Source organism: Maniola jurtina, chromosome Z, assembly GCF_905333055.1.
Source record: "Maniola jurtina chromosome Z, ilManJurt1.1, whole genome shotgun sequence".
Taxonomy (NCBI): Eukaryota; Metazoa; Arthropoda; class Insecta; order Lepidoptera; family Nymphalidae; genus Maniola; species Maniola jurtina.
In genome coordinates, this window is record NC_060058.1 from 9,437,962 (window position 1) to 9,463,972 (window position 26,011).

General features: G+C 34.5%; 3 protein-coding genes and 1 long non-coding RNA gene across 4 annotated transcripts; 2 read left to right on the forward strand and 2 right to left on the reverse strand.

The window, feature by feature from the left end:
* Positions 1-1,113: 1,113 nt before the first annotated feature.
* On the reverse strand, positions 1,114-24,695 carry LOC123880741. Its single transcript, XR_006799329.1, has 4 exons — positions 24,684-24,695; positions 23,801-23,803; positions 22,167-22,178; positions 1,114-1,253 (listed from the first exon to the last, which is right to left on the reverse strand). It is a non-coding gene; the product is annotated as an uncharacterized LOC123880741 (long non-coding RNA).
* On the forward strand, positions 6,432-10,812 carry LOC123880735. Its single transcript, XM_045929032.1, has one exon. The coding sequence runs from the start codon at positions 6,517-6,519 to the stop codon at positions 9,859-9,861; it is 3,345 nt and encodes a 1,114-aa protein (XP_045784988.1). The 5' UTR covers positions 6,432-6,516; the 3' UTR covers positions 9,862-10,812.
* Positions 12,009-15,092, reverse strand: LOC123880740 (solute carrier family 66 member 3). Its single transcript, XM_045929039.1, has 5 exons — positions 14,862-15,092; positions 14,509-14,675; positions 13,521-13,746; positions 12,854-12,974; positions 12,009-12,656 (listed from the first exon to the last, which is right to left on the reverse strand). The coding sequence occupies exons 2-5, from the start codon at positions 14,664-14,666 to the stop codon at positions 12,475-12,477; spliced, it is 687 nt and encodes a 228-aa protein (XP_045784995.1). The 5' UTR covers positions 14,667-14,675; positions 14,862-15,092; the 3' UTR covers positions 12,009-12,474.
* Positions 16,796-22,609, forward strand: LOC123880737 (histamine H2 receptor-like). The gene is made up of 5 exons (XM_045929035.1): positions 16,796-17,020; positions 18,465-18,623; positions 18,965-19,162; positions 20,007-20,176; positions 21,575-22,609. The coding sequence occupies exons 2-5, from the start codon at positions 18,569-18,571 to the stop codon at positions 22,274-22,276; spliced, it is 1,125 nt and encodes a 374-aa protein (XP_045784991.1). The 5' UTR covers positions 16,796-17,020; positions 18,465-18,568; the 3' UTR covers positions 22,277-22,609.
* Positions 24,696-26,011: the final 1,316 nt, after the last annotated feature.

Here is a 26,011-nt window from a genome sequence, read left to right on the forward strand (position 1 = left end):
CAGATTTTACAGATATGCATCTCATATACGAGGGGATGAAGGGGGACCCGATTTCTTAATTTATCTGTTGTTCATAATTCTTGAAATTCCTACTTAATGCCAAATTTCAGTTTTCTAGGACTTCAGAAAGTACCTTAGAATTTTTGACTAGAGGTTTTGAATGTCAATAAATCTGAAACTATAAAAGCTAAACAATTGATACTCAGTGCGTTTAATAAATCTGTCAAGGACATCTTATCCTGAAAATATCAGCATTCTAGCGACAGAATTTACAAATATGCTTCCCCCATACAGAGGCGTAGAGGGGGGAAATTTCCAATTTCTTAATTTTTCTGTAGTTTGTATGCAATTTATAGTCTACATACCAAATTACAGTCTTCTAGCATTTCGGGAAGTACCCTAGAATTACAGACTAGAAGTTTTGACTGTCAATAAATCTGAAACTATAAAAGCTAGACAATTGATACTCAGTGCGTTTAATAAATCTGCTAAGGACATCTTATCCTGAAAATATCAGCATTCTAGCAACAGAATTTACAGATTTGCTTTTCCCATAAGAGGCGTAGAGGGGGGGGGGGGCAATTTCCAATTTCTTAATTTTCCTGTAGTTTGTATGCAATTTCTAGTCTACACACCAAATTTCAGTCTTCTAGGACTTCGGGAAGTACCTTAGAGGTTTTGAGTAGAGGTTTTGATGATCATCAGTGAGGGACGAAATCGGCGTATTTTAGGTATCAATAAATCTGTAACTATAAAAGCTAGATATTTGATACTTGGTATATTTGGTAAATTTGCTGAGGACACCTTATATTGAAAATTTCAGCTTTCTAACGTCATCCAGACCGAAGTTATGACGGGTCGAAAATACGGCGAAACACTTCGAGAAAAAGGTACGTAGCGCCCCGGCCGCCGTTTGGCTCGTCTTGGCGGGGGCACTGCCGTGCCCCCTGATTAAAATAAATAAAGGAGATGTTTCAAATCTCGTACAACCCTTACCAAAAAAAAACTTAAAAAAATAAGAAAAATGTGTTGTTCTCGGGAAAAATAAAATGATTGAGTTAAAACAGATATTTTAGCAGTATAAAAATATGTTTTCTTAAGTCATTGTTTCTTCATTATTATTATGTTAGATTTTCAATATGGCGTCGCTGGCGTCGTATGGTTTGACGTAGAACTGACAGCAGAAAGTTTTCGAGCTTCAAATTAACCATCATAGGAAAGACTTCCACATAATTGAATACAAGTTTAAAATTCTTCTCAATCTTTCGTATTGACAGCAGTAATATTTTTGCGAAAACAATTTTATTTATTTTGTAGTGATCAATCTCCCGCGCCTAGTTTTAATGAAAACAGTAACAGACTCAATTGTGAACCCCTAAATCAGTTCTTAGAAATCATCTGATTTACTGGAAAAATATATTTAAGTATTAAAATATAGTCTCGTTGACACATAATGAACTAAAATATGGATTTTTAATCACATTAATGAGTAAAAAAAGAACTGTTGCCAATTTTTGCAAATTATATGGCTAGTTCAACACAATTTTTTGTATTGAATAAAGCATAACTTCATTCAAAAATTTATGCGAAAATAAACTATGTTCTTTAACGAATCTTTTTATGTAGTTTTGATAACAATCCATTAATTTGATCTAACATAAAAATAATAATAAACATCACTCCAAATTACAATAAGCAGCCACGCAATAAACAAAATAGTCTTTTTAAATATGATACATTAAATGTCAATACGAAAAATTGGTTTATTTTAAACATGTATTCAATTATGTGAAATTTTTTCCTATAATGGTAAATTTAGCGCTTGAAATCATAAAATTTTTGATTTTTGTGAGAGCGCGGCCTTATACAAGCGTGGGAATTGAGGAAGCTTAATGTGTGATGACTTTGGCATAACGGCGGCGGATACCTCGGCCTTTGGTCTCAAATGTGTCTTGTTTCATTAAACTGATTTTACCTTATCATTATTATGTCAATTAATAAAGCTGAGCTTAAGATGCTGTCAAAAAAAACGCTTTGCTTTACTCCACTCCACTTTACTCTGTAGGTAAACGTCGAACCTTGTTCGTAACGGACCTTACGGATCGAATCCTTTACGGATGGAGCTATGGGAGCGCACTGCATTACTAACTCCAGAAACCCTATCCAATCCAATGGAGCCTGAGGCATTTAGTAGCATGAGAAAATAGGAGGCAGAGAGAGTCAATACTAATAATAACTATTCAATGTTTTTATTGTTTCTAGATACCAGGATGTGGTACGAGACCAGATTCAGCATTTAACCCTATGCATGCAACTCAGGGATGCCCTCTTTGCAATGACTCAATCTGAAAAATATCGAGGCCTTAAGGAAAACATGGAAGGTCATCCTTTGACTGAAAAAATGTTAATATCTCTTCAAAACCAACATTATGGCATTTATCTCCCCTAAATTAGTGCTAAAAGTTTAAGGTAGGGTTAAACTGTATTTATATTTTCTCGGGATACCAAAAGAATGTTAAATTTAATTTATTCAATTATTGGCGTCACTCAGAAAAGCAGGTATTATTTAAATATTTTTATCGAATTATTGGAATGTCCTCTACAAAACCAACACAAAAAAACACAAGTTTAATGTGTAAGGTTATCCGAGAGTTTTAATCTAAACAAACTAATGCCAAAATAAATAATTTAATTAGAGCGTGATTGCTATCACAACATCTAATTATCCAGTTCACAACCCAAATACCGAAAATATGCGATATCGCTCCGAATCTCAGAAGGAGACTAAATTAAAACCTTCGAAACACCCGTATTTATGCAAGTTCAATCTTGTTGGCCTCCTAGCAACAGATTGTATGACATCGAATGAGCGAAATATCGATTTTATCAAACTACCTGCATTAGATAAAAATTATAATTTTATATTATTTTTGACAACTCAAATCAATTTTTAAAAATAACCTTACAGTGCGGCCGTCCTGAATTTAACACGTCCTCGTGTTTTTAATTAATCTTGTCATGTCAGTCGCGGGCTTCCTTGCCCTAAGTCAAATCGAAATCATGGGCTATCCTGCCCTCCGTCAAATCATTAAAACCTACCCTTGAACTGCCGAACTCTCAATTTTAATATCAAGTCAACAATAAATCCAAACGACTAACTTCTCATTCGATGTATACAAAATCTGAACCACTCATTGCAAATTACTTTCCAATTCACAAAAGACTAAATTATTAAAAAAATCTAAAAATTTTAATCACCAAATCAAACTCAATAAAAATTTTAATCAAATGTGGGTTGTTTACAAAAAGATACCAAAGCGAAATTAAGACAACGTGAGACACGTCCCGCTTCTGAATTATTGGCGTCACTCAGAAAAGCAGGTATTATTTAAATATTTTTATCGAATTATTGGAATGTCCTCTACAAAACCAACACAAAAAAACACAAGTTTAATGTGTAAGGTTATCCGAGAGTTTTAATCTAAACAAACTAATGCCAAAATAAATAATTTAATTAGAGCGTGATTGCTATCACAACATCTAATTATCCAGTTCACAACCCAAATACCGAAAATATGCGATATCGCTCCGAATCTCAGAAGGAGACTAAACTAAAACCTTCGAAACACCCGTATTTATGCAAGTTCAATCTTGTTGGCCTCCTAGCAACAGATTGTATGACATCGAATGAGCGAAATATCGATTTTATCAAACTACCTGCATTAGATAAAAATTATAATTTTATATTATTTTTGACAACTCAAATCAATTATTAAAAATAACCTTACACAATGGTGTTATTAAAATTTTACCAAATAAACTTATATTGACTTGATATTTTTTGCTTAAATTAATAATTATGTGAGTAGGCTAGCCAAAAATTGACTGTTTTGTAACGAAAATCAAATTGACATAAAATAAAATTGAATGGTTACAAGTGTAAATTAAAAATTTATAACACCCCCGACGATCCAAAGTATCTGAGTTTTCCAAAACATCATTTTCAAATAAATAATTATGTATTTAGGCAACGTCCATCTTGACAGCTTGACATTTGTCTATTGACATAATATTATGAACCTAACGGTTATCTAACCTTCTTTTCTACAAGAAAACTAGAAAAGAGCTGATAACTCCTAAACGGCTGAACCAATTTTTTTAGATTATAGCTAAGAACACTCTCGATCAAGCCACCTTTCAAACAAAAAAAACTAAATTAAAATCGGTTCATTCGTTTAGGCGCTACGATGCCACAGACAGATACACAGATACATAGATACACAGATACACAGATACACAGATACACAGATACACAGATACACACGTCAAACTTATAACACCCCTGTTTTTGGGCTGGGGGTTAAAAATTGAATCAAATTGAAGAATTAAATAAAAAATAATCATAACGTCATACTTTTATTTTTTGATACCCTGTCGATATATAATGTAATAAATAGATTTTCACAAAATAGAAAGTTATGGAATTTATCTGCCCTAAGTTATATTATTGTAAAGCTCATTTCAGACTATGGAATATAATAATATTATATTAGGTACAGTTCGGTCAAAATAGACATTCAAGGATACAATAATTCGCATAGAGTTAAAAATTGGTCCGAATGCTGGGAATACCGATATGAATGAACTGTGAAAAGTCCCAATCGATTTCACGTTTGCAAAAAATATATATTCAAGGTCGAAGTTCACAAAAATGGAATTTTTGTATTTTCTATCTTGAATGTCTATTTTGACCGGACTTTTATATATGTATATATATATACCTATATTAGGTATGTTCCGTAGTCTGAAATGAGCTTAATGTTTGCAAATAAAAATGGATGTGACAGTAAACCTAAGAAGTATCTATTGTAAGTGCTTTGATTATTATGTCATGAAAAATGATGTACCTACTTAAATAGCTTTGAAGTATGATATGCAATAATAAATTCTCAAATTATTTACTATCAAAAGTTTATAATTTTTCTCCTGTCCTTTTATAGAGAAAAAGCCTGTGAAGATCAGACTTGTTATTTTTTGATCTGATAAGTTTTCTTGAAAGACACGGCAGACGCACAGACAGACATACAGACAATAAAGTGAGCCTATAAGGGTTCCGTTCTTCCTTTAGAAGTACGGAACCCTAAAAATTATACCTTATACTTTGACGTAAGATTTTTGACACCTTTATTACCTGTTATCTCCCAAAGCCACCATGATCCAAAGTCACTGCTCGTTCCTCTTCCGAGCTTTTATAAAATAACGAAGGTCTGATTCGCGCTGGTATAATCCAAAAAGAGGCTATCCACAGGCTACCTAGCGTCAAATGTAGGGCCCTTTAACGGCTGCCAGTGACGTCGAAGCCTCGACGCCTAGTACAAGTTCCCTAACTCAGCAGCGCCATCTACGTTATGATGAGTCGGGTCTCGCTCTTTTAGGGTTCCGTACACAATTATTATGAGCAACATATTTTAGATTAGGAGGACACAGCTTTGGTACATCGATGGCCGTCACGGATATTATGGCTTTTGTTAGGTTCCCAGGTGAGACGTCAACTCTGAAGCAAAATAAGTCACTGCAGGCGATGAGTGGTCGCCATGGGTATAATCCGTACAAAATGACTTCTTAGGGCCGGCGCACATATGGCGGAGCGCAGCGCAGAGCATTTTTCACAGTCAAAATATAATCGACATTGTCTTCATTGAAATAATATCTTAAATCAATTGTGCATCCGTGCGGATACTCGCGCATCCGCGCGCAGTCCCGCGCGTGCTCGCGCATTCTCTGGTACAAATTCGCGTAATGTGTCACGCGATTAGAAAATTTCGCGGGCATGCTCTGCGCTGCGCTCCGTCATATTATGTGCGCCAGCCCTTTCGCACCATTTTAACTCTATGGGTCAACTGTCATGTCATAAGTACGGTTCCGAGGTGGGTTCACCTGGGTTCACCTTTAAAATAAGGACCAAAATCGTACTTTTGAGATGACATTTGACATTCTATAATTATAACGTTTGAAAGACAAGTGATCGTTACCGGTTTCCACCTCATTACCACAAAAATAATACTGTAATAAAATAATACCCATATCCAACCCCATAATATGGGTTTTGATATGGGTATTATTTTTTACCCATAATATGGGTTTGGATATGGGTGATTAATGATATAGCCGAACCAAATCACCGAGCCAAACTAATCATAATTCAATTGCGTTTAGGAGCTATGCCCTTTCAAGGAATGTGCAAAAATAAAAACAATAAGAACAATGGTTGTAAATTATGTATAAAATGTGTGGAAAGTAAGTACTAATTTCCTTATTTGATACTAAACGAACCTCATGTTAACACATTGTTAACAATATTAAATGATATTTAAGAAGTAAAATGACACTTTGAATTTTTCTGCATTACTCCGCCCCTTGTCTGCCCCCCTTAGTGGCAGAATGATGTGGCAGGCAGAAATAAATATAAACCCGGGAACTTCTAACTACGTTTTATATTTAGGTATTAAATAGAAAATGAATATCTGTGAAATTCTACTAAAAGCGAAGTCCATTTCGCATATATCTTGTACATTTTTTGTGACAACCTTTGTGACAACAGTTTGTTTGGTAACAAGCAAAAAGCCACACACCCAGCGACTGCAAGCAACTTGGCGTCTTGAGTGCGAATTAGGAATTATCTCTGACCTGGATTGCCCCATAGATGGGTGTTGGTCTCCGTGGGCACCTTGGTCAGCTTGTCACGGAACTTGTGATAACGTGGGACACCGAAAAAGAACACGGGAGTGCAACAATCCATCGCCTTCTAAAGATGGCATGCCTTGCAGTGGCCCGGACGAACAAATCGAGTCTTGTTATTTAATAAACTGCACTACCAACGATTATCGAAGGATAGTTGAAGGAGATATTCCCAGAGCACAAGCATTAAAGCAACTGGAAGCTATGCCAGGATTCATGGAGAGATGTCTCCAAATGGAATGCCCTTTTGAAGCTGTTGAGGCCGCTCTGGCGCTAGAAAACACTTGGCAGTTAAAATCCGAAGCTCTGTGGAGTGCTCTCCAATGCGTTAAACACAACATTGGTTGTCTCGTAACAGGAGAGTGGGGTGCATGGAGCCCATGGTCACCTTGTGGAGCACGTTGCGGCAAAGGCCGGCGGTGGAAAACTAGGCAATGTGATACACCCCCTCCCTCGGCAGCCCATTTAGTATGTTCAGGGACTCCCTTACAATATGAAGAGTGCGAAGGTGACCAATGTGCAATTGATGGAGAATATACGCAAAATAGTGTAAGCGGATCGTGGAGTGAATGGGGTGAGTGGTCTAAATGTTCGGAAAAATGCGGATCCGGAATTCAACGAAGGAAAAGAACTTGTATAGAAAAATATATTTCTGATTTTGCTATTACTTGGGGTACACATTGCCGTGGGCAATACGACGAATTGCAAGAGTGCGGTAATAAACAATGTGTACTTAATGGGGGATGGTCCGGCTGGAGAGCTTGGGGGCCATGCTCACAGTCTTGTGGTGCAGGAAGGCGATCGAGGACTAGATCCTGTACAAGACCTGTTCCCTCCGGTAATGGAAGTGACTGCGTCGGGCCTAAGGTCGAAGTAGGATCATGCCACCTGCAACCCTGTGAAGTTTATACCCACATGATTGGTGCATTTAACGGTGATTCCTTTTTACAGTACCACTTCCCACGCAAAAGATCTACGTTCTTCCATTTTTATATTCGTTTCATGCCACTTTCTCCTCATGGGAATCTGATACGTCGCGGAACGTCACAAAATCCTCTTATACGGGTTAGTTTACATAAATGGCATGTGTGTTTAGATGTAAATGGAGTTGTAAAATCTTGTAGTGTTCCCCGTATGTGCTCTCCGACTGGTCTAGAACCCGTCACATGGAACACGCTTGTGATTACTGTGACCAATGAAGCCGTTAATATGGGACTAAATGACGCTCAAGCTTCTATTCGCGGTTCGTTTCCTTGTGATCCACAATTCACAAACGACGTGATGAATATATACATCGGTGAAAGATTGCACGGTGAAGTTCAAGAGCTTATCCTTAACTTTATTCCATTAAATATGATTATCGATCGTGAACGGAGGTCTGACCGGAATGACTTCTTTCCTAGTTTAGCATCCAATATAGCCTACGAAAAAGCTAACATGGAAGAAGCATATTTGAATATTCAAGAAGATCAATATTTACGTCTGCCATGTTTTCAAGCACAAGATGAATGGCAATTAGAATTAACAATTAAATCTAAACGAGAAGCGGGATCAATTCTTTTTTTACCAAGCAAAGAAAATAACAAATGGTTCTACATAGCTTTACATAACATGAGAGTAAAAATAAAATTTGAGAACGACGACTTCAAGTCTGAAACAACAAGCTCAACTGACTGTCTTCCGGATCAGTGGCTTGACATAAATATTGTTAAAAAAAGGGAAACAAACACAATAGAAGTTTCATTAAATTCTGGGGAACGCCTCCATGTACTTCTGATGGACGATGTTATAGACAACCGAGAATCCCGTGAAACCGTTAAATCATTTAGTATCTTAAATAAGCGGTTGGTAGCAAAACAATCTATAAATAAACAATGTAAAATATATTGTGATAATGAAACAAGGCCACAAGAAATATGTTCCGATGAATTTTTTATTGGTGGACTGCCTGTAGACATACAAAATAGTTTATCCGAAGATTTCTCACCTTTTGCAGGCGTAATAGCATCGGTGAGAGTAAATAAAAAATTACTAGATCTCCATGATTATACTATTGAAAGAGAAAAAGATGGTGTCATACAAGTTTCTTCGCGAACAGCTAGTATATCCGGTTCGTATCACGAAACTGCTTGGGGCGAATCGAACAAACTTAATTTGACTTGTCTTTATGCTCGCAACTCAAGATCACCGCGTACTGCATATTGGCTTTATATGGACACTGTACTACAATTTAACAAAAATGTTCGATCTGCTGATGATGGACGAATATTAAGATTAATTATCACAGCCGACAATAATCTTAAAGGTTTTTACACTTGTCGAGCGCGTGGTAATATGCGAACACGAAATTTTGTAACTTATGGGTTGCTTGGAAAAATTAATTATAAACTTTCACAACCCGACAGCATTACTATTATAGCCGTCTGCACAACTTTTGCTCTTGTGATATTTACCTTAGCATGGCTTATACTAGAAGGTTACTATGACATCTGTAACGGATACGGATTTTATCGCGATGCACACCTAAGTCCGGAAGAGGAAGCCGAGGTAGTATGTAAGTATATTGATCGAAATACCCATCTTATTGGATCTGAAAGTGCCGTCAATTTAGCTAAAGCCAACGCTAGGCGTAGAGGTAAGCGCCTAGCCAGTAGAGCGAGTTTTGGAGCTCAAGAGCCAGAAGGTATTTTAAAAACAGAAAAGGAAATGGAAGAGATGTTTAGTGACTGCGCAGCGAATGAACCAGAAGGGCTGCCCGCTCTACCGGAAAGCAACATTTTAGACATAGAACCATCACATGAAGTGTACAGATGTGAGCAATCATATGTTAGCTCGCCGCGCCACGGTTCAAACATAACATCACACGGGAAAAAAATGACATCATCTTCTTCCGTCGATACTTCACCCAGAGTCCTGTGCTCCCGATTACTAATGACGAAGTATAAATGTTCACCTAAAGAAAGTGGCCCGAAAAAGATTTCAAATCGTGGTTGTTGCCTAGATAAAAGAGATAACTCTAGATTATTAACCATACGATCTTCATCGATAATCAACGATCTTCAACGATCGCCGGTGCAAAGAGTTCTACAAAAGTTTAAAGATCTAAAAAGTGAGAACGCGTAATTCATCAGTATCACAGAAGCCTTCCGTACATTGGCCTCGGTGGGCGAAATTGCGCCAAAATACATTAGGAGACGCGGCAAGTATTATACTTAAATAAAATAGGCCATGTTTAAATATTGTAAAATAATTTATTTTTAAAATGGAACAATAAAATTTATTTCATTATTTTTATAGATAAAATAAACGTGTAGTTTAGATTGTTACATAAAATGTCAAAATATAATAATTATTCGTAATAAACTGTTGTAAAAGCAGCAGCGGACGGCGCGGGGCGGGGCGATATCACCATTTTATGAGGGTCACCTTTCTCTGATATATTTTATTTTTCACGGATTTGAATCCCAGAGAAGCCCATGAAAGATAAATTTAACCAATAAAGAGCGCGAGCAAAGCGAGCGGAAATTTTTTACCTTAAATTTTATTGAGCTGATTTTCGTCAAATCTTTAATTTACTGATCATAAAATTTGGAATTACTGAAGGAATTCTCAAGAGCCGAAAAAGGGGGTATTTGGCGCGTGCGGAGCCACCATTACTTGATCAGTCTGCGCTTTTATCTACCGATTAGCTAATTTTTCCCCATTACTCTCTCATCATTTTCTCTAAATCAATGGGGAGAACTGGGAGATGTTACGCTATAAATACCATACCGCGAGTGTGGGATCGAAGGATTTCAAGAACATCAAGTTGCGGTTTTGTTTGTCCTTCCTTGATACACGATCGCGGGTATCGCGTCCATAATATTAATAGTGTAACAGGCCCCAATGCAAAGTAGCTTTGTACATTTCAGCATAACTGAGTCCCATTAATCCAGATAATAATGAGTTTTCCAATGATAATAATAATACTTAGCTGGTAGCATTATAAAATTGCTTGTTATTAATATTTTATTTTATTTTTATTTTATTCCTTTATTTGTAAACAACAGCGGTACAATTATTATAATTTTACATTTTAAACTATATAAAAATAAGGCCAAATGGGTTTACAATATATGAGTATGATTACAGTTAACATAAAAGAGATTATAAATTATAACAGAACTAAGCGAGTGTTAGTGTGTATGTGTGTGTGTGTGTGTGTGTGTGTGTGTGTGTGTGTGTGAGTGTGTGAGTGTGTGTGTGTGTGTGTGTGTGTGTGTGTGTGTGTGTGTGTGTGTGAGTGTGTGTGTGTGAGTGTGTGTGCGTTTGAGTGTCTACCTATAACGGTAATATCATTATTGTGTGTGCCCACCATGTCCGTCATAATAATTTTGATTAGCGCACAATTTTATAATTGTCACAACTGCGATTTCGAAGGTGTATTACACCACAAGTCACTAGCAAAGTTTTATTTCTAATAATATTTTAGCTCTTAAATGGCTTTATTCAGAAAATTATTCAAATATATTACATTAAAATTTATACATCTAAAATAGTTTCATATGATAAATATTATAATCCATTTTGTGGTGATATTTACAAACATGAACGTCGTATATTTTATAGTGATATAAAATAATATATTTTTAATACAATATTTCTTATTAATTAATAATAAATATTTTAAAATAAGTTTAAAAATAATAAATACAAGAACTCAACAGATATAACATAATTTTATAGTCCTTATAGGAACAAAAGGTATAGTTAAACGTCTACCTGATTCGATTTCTACCCTAATACAATAAAATCTAGCTGACTACATACTTTAGCCATAAAATGTTATATTTTATACTGTGACTCAAATAAAATTATTAACAACTTAATTACCTAATTAAAGTTATGAAAATTTGAACATCTAAACAGCCTACTTTGAGCACAATACATAGTTCTTACAGCCAAGTGCTATAAGTTTATTGCATTTCAGTTGAAAAATAATTAGCAATCTAAAATGTTTATTCATAAAGTTAAATTTATATATCTAAAATAGCCTCAAACAAATTTGAATACCCTATTACATGGTGATATTTACAAATATGAACACCATATTTTACGCTGATGTAAAATAATATATTTATAATATAATATTTTTTCTAAATTAATAATAAATACTTTAAAAAGTAATAAAATAAGTTTCAAAAGTAATAAAAATAGGAACTATATTGATATAACACTTTTTTTTGTCCTTTTAGGACTTACAAATAAAAAGTACATACAAATTTTGCCCCAAAATATTAAAATATATCTTATTACCTACTTTAGCTATAAAATGTTATATTTTATATTGTGACTCATAATAAAATTATTAACTAGGTACTTATCTACTTAAAATTATGAAAATTTGAACATCGAAACATCCTATTATTGGCACAATATATTATAGGCAAGTCTGCTAATCTTATTACAATCAGCTGACAAAAATATTTAGCAATCTAAAACTTGTCATTCATAAATAACCTAATACACATTAGCCCTAAACATTCGGCGTATAGGTCAAATTGGCATATGTGTATTTGCTTTTTTGCAGCTAATGTTTGCTGGCTTGCAGACTCATGGGATTTTCTACAAGCAACACACTATATTGAACCCATTTGCAAGCAGCGTTAACAAGCTCGCCGATTGCATCAGACCATTGTGTATTGGAGCCATAACGTCCATAAAATATTTTGTAAAATCAACATACTTTGTATGGAATCAATCTTCATGGCAATGACGGCATGGGTCAGATCTTCCATTTTGTCCAGGCTTCTTATATTTATAGTATGTTTGATAATAAATAGTTGTGCTTAATACACAAGCACTTAGAAATGTTGATATAAAGAAATTGATCATCAGTTTGGTATCTGCTGAGTCAACGTAGACAGTGAACAGGCGTGCTGAAATAAATCATAAAATTTTATTAATTTAATATTAAATTGATTTGCTTACATCCATTGCATTGTAGATGTGAACACCATAAACGTCTAATGTTATTGCTAAGTGGGTATTTGAAGTTAGTATGATTCAAGTTGATTTAACTTAACATGTCAAATGGATATAAGATGTATAATGTACGGTCAATGGTCATACTTACCAATATTTGTTAACATAGATATAATCCAAGTAGTTCGAGACACAGCATCAGCATTTTGCGCTTTAATAATTCCATATATGTATGTAACTTTAGCTGATCCACTTAATGGAGTGCAGAAAGGCTTAAAAAGGATTTTCAAGTTATTACAAACACACAAAGAAATAAATTGCATATGGCAGTAGCTCACTTCAGCAGTGCATGGGACTACAACTGCTTATACAATATGGCATAATATTATTGTAAACTAAACATTTGAAAAGAACAACCGCCAAGTCTCTTGCTGGTTCTTCTCAGTAGGAATGGCACTCCGAACCAGTGGTAAATTTTTTTAATGATCCAAAAGCACTTGTAACAGTTTATTTGAATAGAAATGTAGTTTATTCTATTCTATTGTGAAATTTAAAAAAATCAAGCATAAAATACACTGAAACATAGTATGCTCTAGGCATGTTTCAAGCTTTATTTCCAACTATTTTTGTCCACATCTTCACCTGTGTGATATAATTTATAGCCTATAGCACTTAGGGAAAATACAGCTATCTATTATTGAAAAACTTTCAGAATCAGTTCATTAGTTGATTATCATTAGGAGATGACTCCCTATATCCAAACTTACAAACTACCTCTTTATAATACTAGTGTAGATAAATAAATTAAAGAGCCTTACCACTAAGTATGACAAAACCTCTTTGGGTAGCACCCCTAATGCAAATCCAATAATAGTAGCCACATACAGTAGTGTTATTATAGACACAATTGGTGCAGACAAAAGTCGTTTAAACTTTAACACATAATACAACAGGACATACACTTGCAGCAGTATGATTGGATATTCCAGATAAGTCATAACACCATACTGATTAGTATAATTGTACAATGTGACTATTGTAAATCTGAAAATAAAAGTACAAAAGTTAAACTAACACAAATTGATGATCGCTTAGCTTAGTCTAAATCTAAGTGCACTTAGACATCAGTTAAAACGAGACATACACCTGTATTCCCAGGCACACACTTCTAACTTGTCTATGTTATGTAAGTTTTAAGTTGCTTTAACAGTGAAGAAAAATATCATGAGGAAACCTGCATATCTGAGTTTTCCACAACCTTCTCAAAAGGTGTGGAGCCTGCCAATTAACACTTGGCCAGCATGGTAGACTTTGGTGAAATCCTTATTTTATGAGGACACTCATGTTCAGTAGTGAGTCGGCAATCATGGATTGCTGATGATAATGATAAGGGGACAGGTGGCAACAGTGGTATAGATTTTATTTTAATCGTTATGATAGAAATAACTATTGGATAAGCTGAACAAAACGAATTTTATTCATTTTCAACAAGAAATAGTATATATAATGTCCTAATATACACTCCCTATCTTTGTATTTGAAGCTAATAACTTTCTCAAAAGACTTCATTATCTATACTTACTCATATTACAAATGTGAAAGTGTTTTGAATGAATGAAAAGCTACTTTCTATACCAAAAAATCTCATGGGATTAAAAAAAAAATCGACATCATTTCAGATCATGTTGCTGGCATTAGTGTGCTTGAAAACTTTAATGTTATTATATTGTATTAATGCTCGGACAAATTTTGTTTTGGGCCAACTTTATAGAAGTTAAATATAATTTAAAAATGATAATAGCATACCCAGTAATCTCCATCAACATTGCTTGTATGTATATACCTTCAGCAGATCTTTTCTTTCTTAGGTTCATTATTTGAGGCACTTTTAAAAATAAACATGATAGAACAGTTGCAGTGCTTATTGCATTCGCTAATGTTTGTACAAATTGCGAATCCATCATTATTTTCGCCTATAAAAACACAAAACGACGATTTAAGTATCAGGATGTCAGGTCATGAAGCAAGGTTAAAAATGTTAGTGAGATGGAAATAATTATTTTAAACTGTTGGCAGGGGACTGCGACAAATCAAGTGTACCGCCAGAAATTATTGGCAAGGTCACATATCTCAAGTATACGTATTAGATGATAACAAACCGTTTTCAGACACCAGATTCAATGCACAATATTGACTAAGATTTTCCTTTATTTTAATTTGAACATTTTGGGTGTTAAAATATCACTCAAAAAGCCAAAGCTTTTTCCTTATCAAGCGGCATTTGGCATTTTTGTTATAGTTAGTTTAATTTAAAATTTAAATTAAATACTTCATTTTTGTCCTGCTGTTTATCGCTACAGCCATTTTTTTTATTATTCAATAACTACAATAGACTATAGAGTAGCTGTCATAGACACGTCATGAGACAGATAATTTTACCCACAGATCTTTAATATAGGTACCTAAAAAATCCACAGACTTAAAATGGTTTTTTTACGGCCCTGGATACCATTTATATTGATTTTTCCCGTTCTGGGTTCGAATCTAATGCATCGTAATTATATTATGATATTCACCATAGGCAGCGAAAAATCGTAAGTCTAGGATATTCACCGTAGCGTCTAATACAATACAACTTTAATGAACTGGCTGGCTGATTCATCAATGATGATGAATAAAGATCAAGTTTTTAAATAGGTTTCAGCAGAATAGTCATTCCGTCGCCCCTTCATTCAGCTTACTTAAGCGACCTTCGTTTCATTCAAGATCTGCTTTGCGCTTTGCACTGTAGTAAAAATACTGTGTGTAAAAAAAAACAATCTTGCTCAGATTTCAATCTGATTTAGAGTATTTTATATTTTATTCTTATCTTTAGAGTTCCCTACCTACCTCAAAAGGAAAAAAGGAACTATTATAGAATCACTTCGCAGTCTTTCTGTCTGTTTGTCGTATAAGTCAAGAATAGGGAATTAAAACCTATAGGGTACTGCTTCCCAGTGACCGTTAATGGAAAACATTAGGTATAAGGAAACCTGCTTGCCTAAGAGTGTTCCGTAATATTCGCAAAGGTCGCCAAACACTTATTTCATTCTGAGAAGAGACCCGTGCTTAGTAGTGAGCTGGTGATGATTAATGATGATGAATAGCACCTTCCACTAACAATAATAATCATTCAAATAGTCATTGACTTGGCTTATAAAGCCAAGTCATTGAGTGGAGTAGTAGTCGTAATCAGGTAAGTACATACTTATTGTAAGTTCACATACCAAGTAACGAGACAAGTTTCTACTTATATAAATTGACTGGGTAGTTACTGTCTGTTTATATTATTTGATCTTCAACAGCTTACTTACGTCACTAAGGCGCCTTCATGCCGCCATGCCCCCATGGTAAGAGAGCCTGTAGGAAATTTCAAGGAGGTACTTTATAAACGCTGAAAACTGATAATATTATGCCTAATAATTACCTACTATGTTATGTTACCTAATAATATAATTATAAGAAACATAGTAATATTATTAGGTAACATAGTAAGATATAGGAAATAACAGCTATTATTTTTATTGTCCATCCATGTAATTACTGTCACTTAAAAATTACGGTTTGCACTGAAAATATGTAGATACTTTGGAGATACTTTGCTTATTGAGTGGGAAAATGATAAGAATATATGTATTTCCAAATTACTTAATCAATTCTTAGTCCTACAAATTCTTGTAAATATTTTAAACTAAATATTTCTAGTTAAGAAGTCACGAAATATATTTTTTCTTTTTAAATTTCTATTCTTAATTCAAACGGAGTACATACTTAATTTCCATTACTCTCATAGGATTCGAGAGTAATGTAAATTAGGTCTGTCCAGCTGGCAGGCGAATCAAGAACTTTCAATGTTTATCAAACGCTTCAAAATTTCCTACAGGCTCTCGGGCCTCCAATCCAACCCCACCCTGAAAATCGCCTGGATAGCTGCGCAGAGCGTAAATTTCTCTTTGAGGCGCATTGGTAACTCACACCCCTAGACCTTCCTACAATTCCTACCAACAAATGACGCCATCTATAGCTGAGATTACTATTTACTAAGTAAATCGAAAGGCGGTAGATTAGAAGACATAAGTATTTAAAGCATACAACTTTTGAACATTTCTGGTGCTAGAATTCTGTAACAGTTTTATATTTTATAGTGTCATTGAACAAGGTGTTTTGTATAGAATCCAGGTGACTTTATCAATAGGAATAATTAGCAAAGTGATGAACTGATTTTATAATAACATCGAGTTGTTAAATACTAATAGGTTAAAATCTCTGGTTGGAAAAGGTAAGTTGGTACCCACATAATTAATAGGTATTGGGTAGGGACTTATTATTCTTCAAAAAATGTATCTGCCGGCATTACAGCTTGCCTTTAGATTATTTTATATTGCTCTCGAAATTATGATTTTTTTCAATTTAGTTTTTTCATAAGATTTTTTCTATTGTTAATAGTAATAAGTAATATTTTGTGCCTACCTCCAATTAAAAAAAAAAAATGTAAGAAATATTTTTTGGGCTCTATAATGACGATAATAATGCTTCCTCCAATCTTTCCAAAATACATCACTCTAGTCTTTTTAATTACTTAGGTACCTTCCTACCATAAAGAAATTAACGCGAATACAGGAACGGTTCATCATTTTGAATGTGCAATCGGATTTTTACTTTGATCTAACATGATACTAACAAAGTTTTCAAATGTTTGTATAGGTAAATAAATGTACAGATACACTATACTTAGGTACTTAGGTACGCCAAAAATAACGAAACAAAGCCACGCCGAGCGTCACAATAATATGTAGGTACGTTAACAATATTTTGTCCAACAATTTTATTAGCATCTTATATAAATATTTTAGGAAATTATAATTTTTTTAAGATAAGAAATTATTATCTAGATGTGTTAAGCAGAGAGTTCTGACAAAGCAGATAATTTTTTATGGTTGTTAAAAAGTTGTGGCGTATATATTAATGCTTGCGGAGCCGCGTTAACTGAACTAAGTTTGTAAATAAATAAATAATAAAAATATTTTATTTGCCAAATTGTGGGTACATAACAAGTTAACAATAAATCAGTATAATCCCTTACACAATCGACTGTGTGCAAATATTTAGCAAAATCGAAAACTTAAGTTACTAATTATATATAAGGTCAAACAGTACAATTTCAAATGACGCAGTCAAATTATACAATATTATAGATAACTATACTTATTTTTATTTACCACCGTGCACAAGAATTCCTTAAGAGTGGTCTCTCTGTCACTCGCTCCATACAAACTTAGTTCGTCTCTCATTGGAATACTAACCAATCATACTTAATGGAATTTTGTAGAAACGTTCTGGGAACTAATATCTATGCCTGTGGTTTTCCAGATTTCGCGCGGTCTTAAAAATTTACATTTGTCATACAAATCTTTGAGCCCCTGTAATTTTAAAACTACATATTTTTAGAAAAATCTAAAACACCACAGACACAGATATTAGTTTTTAGAATATGTCTGCAAAATTTCATGGACTTTGGTTGCTTAATATTCAAATGAAATAGGAACTACGATTGTATGAAGCGAGTGACGGAGAGAGCCCTGTTCATAATTTTTTACAATATTTGTATACAAAATACACGCAACACAGTGCACACACTGGCAAGTGACAACGCCTGCCTCCGCGTGGTAGCGCGTTGCGGGCCGCGGTTCTCACCGTTTTTTTGCCGTTACATGTGCCTGAAGTTAACACCAACGCGGCGCGGCGCAGGACACTCTTCGAGAGCTACCGCGCATCATCATAGCGTCATTTTGAAAACGCAGCAGTCAACCCTAGACTCTGTTGCAGTATGTCCGATGCAACAAAGCAACCCGGCGTTAGCCACTGGGCTGAAAATACAACAAGTATGTATACTTGAATTTATTATATTATTTATTGTTATTTAATTATTATTATTTATTGTAACTTTATGTGATAAAAAATGATTATTGAATTCCTTTAAATAAGTATTTATAGGTAGAAGAGTTGAAATTTTTGGTCAAGTTTAAGAAACTTTTATGTGCAATGCAAACTTAAACTGCGATCTATTGCATAATTCTATATTGAATTTAATAATATAATTGAAAATATAATATACATATCCGTTTAGAATTTTAATTCTTTAACGCAATTTATAATAATAGATAGGTATAAAAATTACTTACAGTTTTTGTTTGAGTCCTAATTATGACTATTTTGGCCACAGACATCATAAATCCTATGATCGGGATTCACAATGGAAGCTTGGCGAGTTACTCCAGAATCTACTCACCCTTGATCATGTCTAACGAGTGGCCGAAGATTGGCCGTCTGCTCTTCATACTTTTTTGTTGTTGCTTTGGAAGCATTATGAACGGGTTCTTCATTTCGTCGTTTTTTGTGGAGCGCACATTGAAGAGAATCGGTAAGACATCTCACTTACCTAACTACTTGACACCTTCAAATGTATAAAAAAAATCACAAATAAAAATATGCTTATTTTGTCATTATATTATATTTAATGTGCACACTATCCATATAATATTTAAGCAATATGTTTTTAATTAATAAAGGTTAAATCAGGCATTTGCTAATTGATAACTGTTTATTATGTTTAAGTTGGTCTTTCACGTACCTAGCTGTTGCCTTACCTTTACTAATAGCTATATGAGTCGTTAAGAAATGCAATTCCTAACTAACTGTTACTTTAATGAAAGGTGGTTACTTATAAAACATGCATACCTACATATTAACGCTAATGATTGAAATTATTATGCAAAGCGAAAGATAATAATAATTATTAATATATTATTTTCTTAATTACTTATGCAGTATTAGCGAATTTAAAATCTATATGTTACTTCGCTATTTTTCTATCCATTAGTTTTTTGGGTTCCGTATATCCAGAGAAAAAAGGAAGGATCACTTTGTTGTCCGTCAACACACATCTTTATAGGGTACTTACTTCCCGTTGTCTTAGAATCATGATTGGGAGCTGGTAGCAATGTCTTAAAGCACACCTAAAGGGAAAATTCCGAAAAATGTGAATTAGTGGTTGTTTATGAAAAAGGAGTGCAATTTCTTTTGATACGATGGTTTGTACATTTCGGGATTAGGGTCAATTTGGTTAAGTGCACTTTCGTGCGTATCTATACCTACCTATACTTTTGCTTGGTCTTATCTACCAGTCAAAGGTTTGAGAGGCGTAGTGTGAGTTTTGGGTAAGCTAAAACCACTTGATTATTAAGTTTCCTTTGTATTATGTCCAGGGAACACCTACCTTGCGTGCGCTGGACTTGCAGACATGTTGATCACGGCTGGTGTGATGCCGGTTAGTGCGGTGGTGTTGCTCTCGGGACAATGGGACAACTTGCTTGTCTGCAGAACTGCACAAATTGCTGTAGAAACAGCTACCTACGCATACAGCTGGTTTTTCTTGGTTAGTGAAAAAATTATTCAATTGTATTGACCTTATGTTAAATAATTATCATCATCATGATCAACCCAGCGCCGGCCCACTACTGAGCACGGCTCTGCTTTCAGCAGCTGCTGAATGCTGCATTGCGGACTGACAAACTTCACACACCTTTGATAACATTATGCAGTACCTCAAATGCAAGTTTCTTCACGATGTTTTTCCTTCACCGTTATTATAGCAAGTGATATTTAATTGCTTAAAACGCACATAGCTCTGAAAAGTGAAAAGTTAGAGGTACATGCCCAGGATCGAACTCCCGACCTCCCAAATCGAAGGCAGATGTCTTAACTATCACGGTTCACAAGAATATACATATGTTATGTATACATTTTTAATGAAATTTTTATCTCACTAGTTCGGAAAGGCTTTTTAGGGCTGCAAAAAATCCGATACGGATTACCGGGCTGTGTTGTGACCGTTGAAAAAGCGCATTCGGTAGAGTTTCGAGTTCAAACTATTCCAGCAAAAGAAATTAAAGTTATCATAGTTACTTTTCTGGACAGTTGTGATCATATCTATGGTTGTAATACTGTCTGGGAAGTTTAACATTCGAACCAATCGACAGGGAAATGTGTACATTGCATATATTTTTTTAGAAAGGTCATTTGACATTCGAATGAACGTGACGAATTATGGTCTATGGATTGCGAACCTAACTTTTTATTTTTATACCCTTGTATTAAACGTAACCCATTTAAAAAAAATTAAAACTAATGATAATATGATATATATTCAAGTTTTTTGACTTATAAATATAGCAAGCCTATAAATAAAGGATTTTAAAAAAATAGAGCAAGAATTAATAAATTGAAAATTGATGTTTTGTTCTAAGAAGTTTTTTGAATTTAGAACGAACCCGGTAAAAAGGCCTCCTTCAAAATTTTCTTGTATTGTGAGATGAAAACTTATGTGTATGTTGTTATTTGGGCGAGTGTTTCTATTGAATTTCGAGTAAGCGAAGGATACCACATATTTTTGAACCTTAAAGTGGAAGCGACGGGCCTGCCCGCGAAATTCTTTAATTTGGTTTTTCGCAATTTGTAAACTAATACGACAATGTAGGCTTATGGTATTTTAATTGCGACTATAGCAGTATCATCCTCACAGTTTTATATAAAAATCTTTACTTGAAAGGGTCCAGTTTAAGAAATTAGCTCTAGTATCGACTATTCTCACAAATTAGTCGATACTAGAACTAATTTCTTAAACTTCCTTTCTTAATTCTTAAATTTGAATTTCGCAGGCAGGCCCGTCTCATGCCCCTTAAGATCTTTTGCTTACTCGGAATTCAATAGAAATACTCGCGCCAAACAGGAACTTTGCAGCCTATTAAAATAATTATTGTTTTATTTTTAACAGATGGTAGGCGTTGAAAATTTCTTCAGAATCTGCAGAACAGCGGACTACGTTATTTTTATCTATTTGCGAATCGGTCTCATATCCATATTGATATTCTGCCTTAGTTTTACTCTCGCGGCTGTTGGTGTTTTATTAGATTTAGACTACGACTATTGCGCACGACGTTCGTTCGGTAACCCTTCCTTCAGGATCTGCACGTCGGTTCTCTTTTATGGAGTATTTACCATATCGACTCTAGCCTGCTTAATAGCTACTATCATGAGACTCAAACGTCGTGCACGGGAAGAAGTACAATACAAACGATCTCGGCTTTACAAACGTGAATATTCATTTACAGCATCGAACTTAACGGCCTATGTATTGTTTGTCGTTTCATGGATCCCTTACTGGGTCATTGTCAATGAGTTCCCTAGCACCAGCGATGCTCAATACTACAACACTGTCTGGATAGGCTTGTTTAGATCAGTTTTTGTTAGTTTTATATACGGAATCACCAACAGAAATTTCAGACGCGCCTATGGTCAATTATTTAATTATTGTTGCTGTAAGAGCACTCTCTCAAGTTCGTTTATTAGTCGACACAGGAGGCCACTAGAACTACAATCTACGACAGGCGACACTGGAGTTAATATCATGGATGCACCCATTAACAGCAACAGCCCACACCAGGATGCTTTGATATTACAAGAAACGGAACTATAAATTCAAAAAAAAAAATAGTTTCTGTAATCATTTAAAATTAGTGAATAAGTAGGTTTAAGTAATACGAAAAATCCACAAATCGATAACTGTAAATATACACAAAAATATGTACATAAAAATGGGGTATTCTTTTGCTGGCGACTAACAAATTAGGCGGCAACTAAAAACGGTGAAAAATAAACTGGCAGTGTTTAACTTTTTTTGCGACAAATAAATAGCCATTTAAACTTCGGCTTCATAAAAATGATATAAAAACGGCGGAAGCAAATATATTAAAACAGATGGAAATATAAGGTCGGGTCTCATAAATATTGACTTGGCGACTAATATATACTACGGTGCCTAGCGATGCAGGGGGAGGGTGGGGGATATGGAGGGTAGTAGAGAGAGATGAAGGGAAATGGGGTAGATGAGGGGGTTGGGGAGATGGCATGGTAGGGGGAGGTTGGGGAAGTTGGGGAGAAGTGAGGTGGTAAGGATAGGTAGGAGGTCTGGGGAGGTAGAGGAATGGGTTGGATGAGTTGGTGGGGGATGAGGTGGGAAGTCGAAGGGCGGTGAAGAAATTGAGAAAGATGTGGTGGAGATGGGGAAGTTGGGAGGCCGCACGCCTCTACAATATTACCCAATAAAACCTCTGTACCTAACCAAAAGAAATAGTTTGGCAAATATTCATTTATTACTTGTACCAAAAGTAGGGCACAATCACTAATAATTATTACCGGTAACCTTCCTCCAACATCATATCTCACCAACGTCTACCCCACCCGACGCACCTCCCTTGGACTTCCTATATATCCCCCCACCTCCCTCATCTTCCGACGCCTCCCCCATCTCTTCTCACCTCTTCCCTCATCTCCTCCACCTCCCACTTTCCCTTACCTCTCTCACCCCCAGCTTTCCTGATCTCCTCCCCTTTTCCGATCTTTCCCCACCTCACCACATCCCACACCCTCACCCCACATCACCAGTCGCTGTAGTACTATATTAGTTGCCAAATCAATATATATGTATTAGTCGCCAAGTCAATATTTAAATGAGACCCGACCTAATATTGGAAATATTGCCTCATTTGCTTACTTAATCGCCGTTTTAATGTTTTTTAGAAGCCGAATTTTAGCTGCCTATTTATTTATCGCGAAATTAAAACACTGCAAGTTTATTTTATTAGTCGCCGTTATTGGTCGTAGCTTAATTTGTTAGTCGCCGGCAAAATAAAATAATAATAATAATAAATAAATAATAATAATAATAAATAAATCATGTGTATAAAAAGAAAAAGAGGAGTAAACTCTATTAAAATATAAATTGTATAATTAATTGTATAATTTATTAACAGAGATGCAAAATCCATTTAGAATGAATCACTTTTTCAAATTAAAGTATAAAAAAATAATTATTAATGTCTTTTAGGTTAGCCATATAAAAATGGAAATACAAGAAAACTCTTTCACTAAAATATAATTTTATTTTTCTTCAATTTTACAGAAGCTATCCTTACTCTCCAAACTCCAAACTGGTTCTTACTTTCTTAACATATTATTTCTGTTAGATTTGCGATTTAACTTATCATGGAGCCCCTTGAATTAGCTTGCGGCTAGGACCTCATGAAATTAATTTAATCCACCACTGGATACATAACCGTCTCCTCTTTCTCTTTCAATCCGGGCTATCAAATTGTACCTCACAAACAAAATTATGTCCAAAATTTATAGCGAAAAACTAGCCTTGATTCATAGTTTATATACATAGTATACGAATCTCCCAAATATTTTAGTTTAACATCATTTCGAATTCATACACGGGCGGTGAGTCGTAAGAGAAAATATTATCAGGTAGATTATAAGTTTTAAAGTTAGGTTAGCACTTTGGCCTTTGGGCACTCGCGTTAGCTTATAATTCCCATAAGATAGTTCTAACTTTATATTGTAATAAAATACAGTGCCATCCATTGTCATTATTGTGATGTTATGTTAAAAATACTGAAAAAAAAAAAATTTCGTTTCTTTATGATATTTATCTAATTTTAGTATTTGTTGTTCAAATATGTAGCTATTTATGACGTAATAATATATCGTGGAATTCAATCTCCACTTTAAAAGCCCCATTTTTAATAACAATAATTGTATTTAGAAAAACATATTTTGTTTTCTGTTCAAAATCTACTTTTAATTCAAAATTTACTTCTATGAGAGCCCCCTGAAATAAAAAAAAAAAAATTATGCAATATTCGACTGAAGGCCATCAGTTTACATACCTATTATGTTTAAAAAATTAATTATGTTTAGTAACTCACCAGTTATAAGGCTTTGACAGACGGACAAGTGCAAATTCACTCAAGTAGACCAGACTCAGAGACTGATTTTACAGACCTTGCTTCGCTCGGTCAGTAAAATTATTAATGTTAAACAGCGTAAGTCTTGCTTTCTTTGCTTTTCGGTCTTTTTATTTAATAGCCACACGGTGGCTTTTGTTACTGAATAATCTCATTTAATTTTTCCTTTCAACAAAAACCGCCCATTACACATACTCGTGGCGTAAAGCCTCTAAGGTTAGGTTTTTGAAAACTAAATGCATATTTTGTGACCTAATATTAATACTAACCTATTATACCTAAATGCTAGATTATACAAAAAAATTCAATCGATTTTGAACCATTCAGCTTTGTCGAGTATACACTATACATATTCTGGTTTTACCGCTAAGTGAAGAAATATTTTGTATATAAATTTTAACTTTTCCTGAGATCTATATTGAATCCTAAGCCCCAATAAAATTATAGTTGCAATGAACTATTTCGTAGATATTATTCACTTGTGCTATGATAATAATACCTTTATTGTGAAAAATAGTCTTGTAAGTCTTGTTGTTGGTTGTTGTTGTTGATTGGTGGGTATCACTTAAACTCACATAACTTGCGTTCTTTATTTCCTATTAATATAATACTATGCTTTACGCGCAAATTTCTGACTCACTGACTGATCTATCAACGCACAGCTTAAACTACTGGATGGATCGGGCTGAAGTTTGGCATGCAGATAGCTTTTATGAAGTAGACATCCGCTCGGAAAGGATTTTATGAAAATTCAATCCCGGTGTAAAACAGGGGTTTTCCATATTTAACCCCTTCCCAGAAATCCTAATAAAAAACCGCCAAGTGCGAATCAGACTCGCGCACCAAGGGTTCCGTACTCGGACATTTTGTTATCGTGCAAAATGTCGGAAAAAATACCCGATAACTCAAAAGCTGTTATGCATAATAATAAATAAAAATCTGTTTTAGAATATACAGCTAAAGCCCTTTCATATGATACCTCACTTGGTATAGTTATCTTACTTTGAAAATTGAAACCACTATTTGTTCATGAAGACATTTTAATATTTTTTTGTGATGTAACCACAAATTCACGGTTTTCCTTTACCTGTCTTCGTTCTTGCTAGCGTTCTGGTTAAACCCTCTATAAGATATTAAAAAGGTTAGAAATATTTTTAAATTACGTATTTAGTATTTTGTTTGAGTATTATAGAAAATATATATTATAATATAGAAATAGAATAATATAGAATAAATATATATAATGTAATATTTGAAGATAATTTGGTATGCTTGAGAATATTTATGGATGCTTTTTGAAATATACTTAAATATATACCTACCTACGGATTTTAAAACGAATTTATCTTGCCATTATGCTATTTTTATACTTGTCTATAATATTATATTATAATTTTATTAAA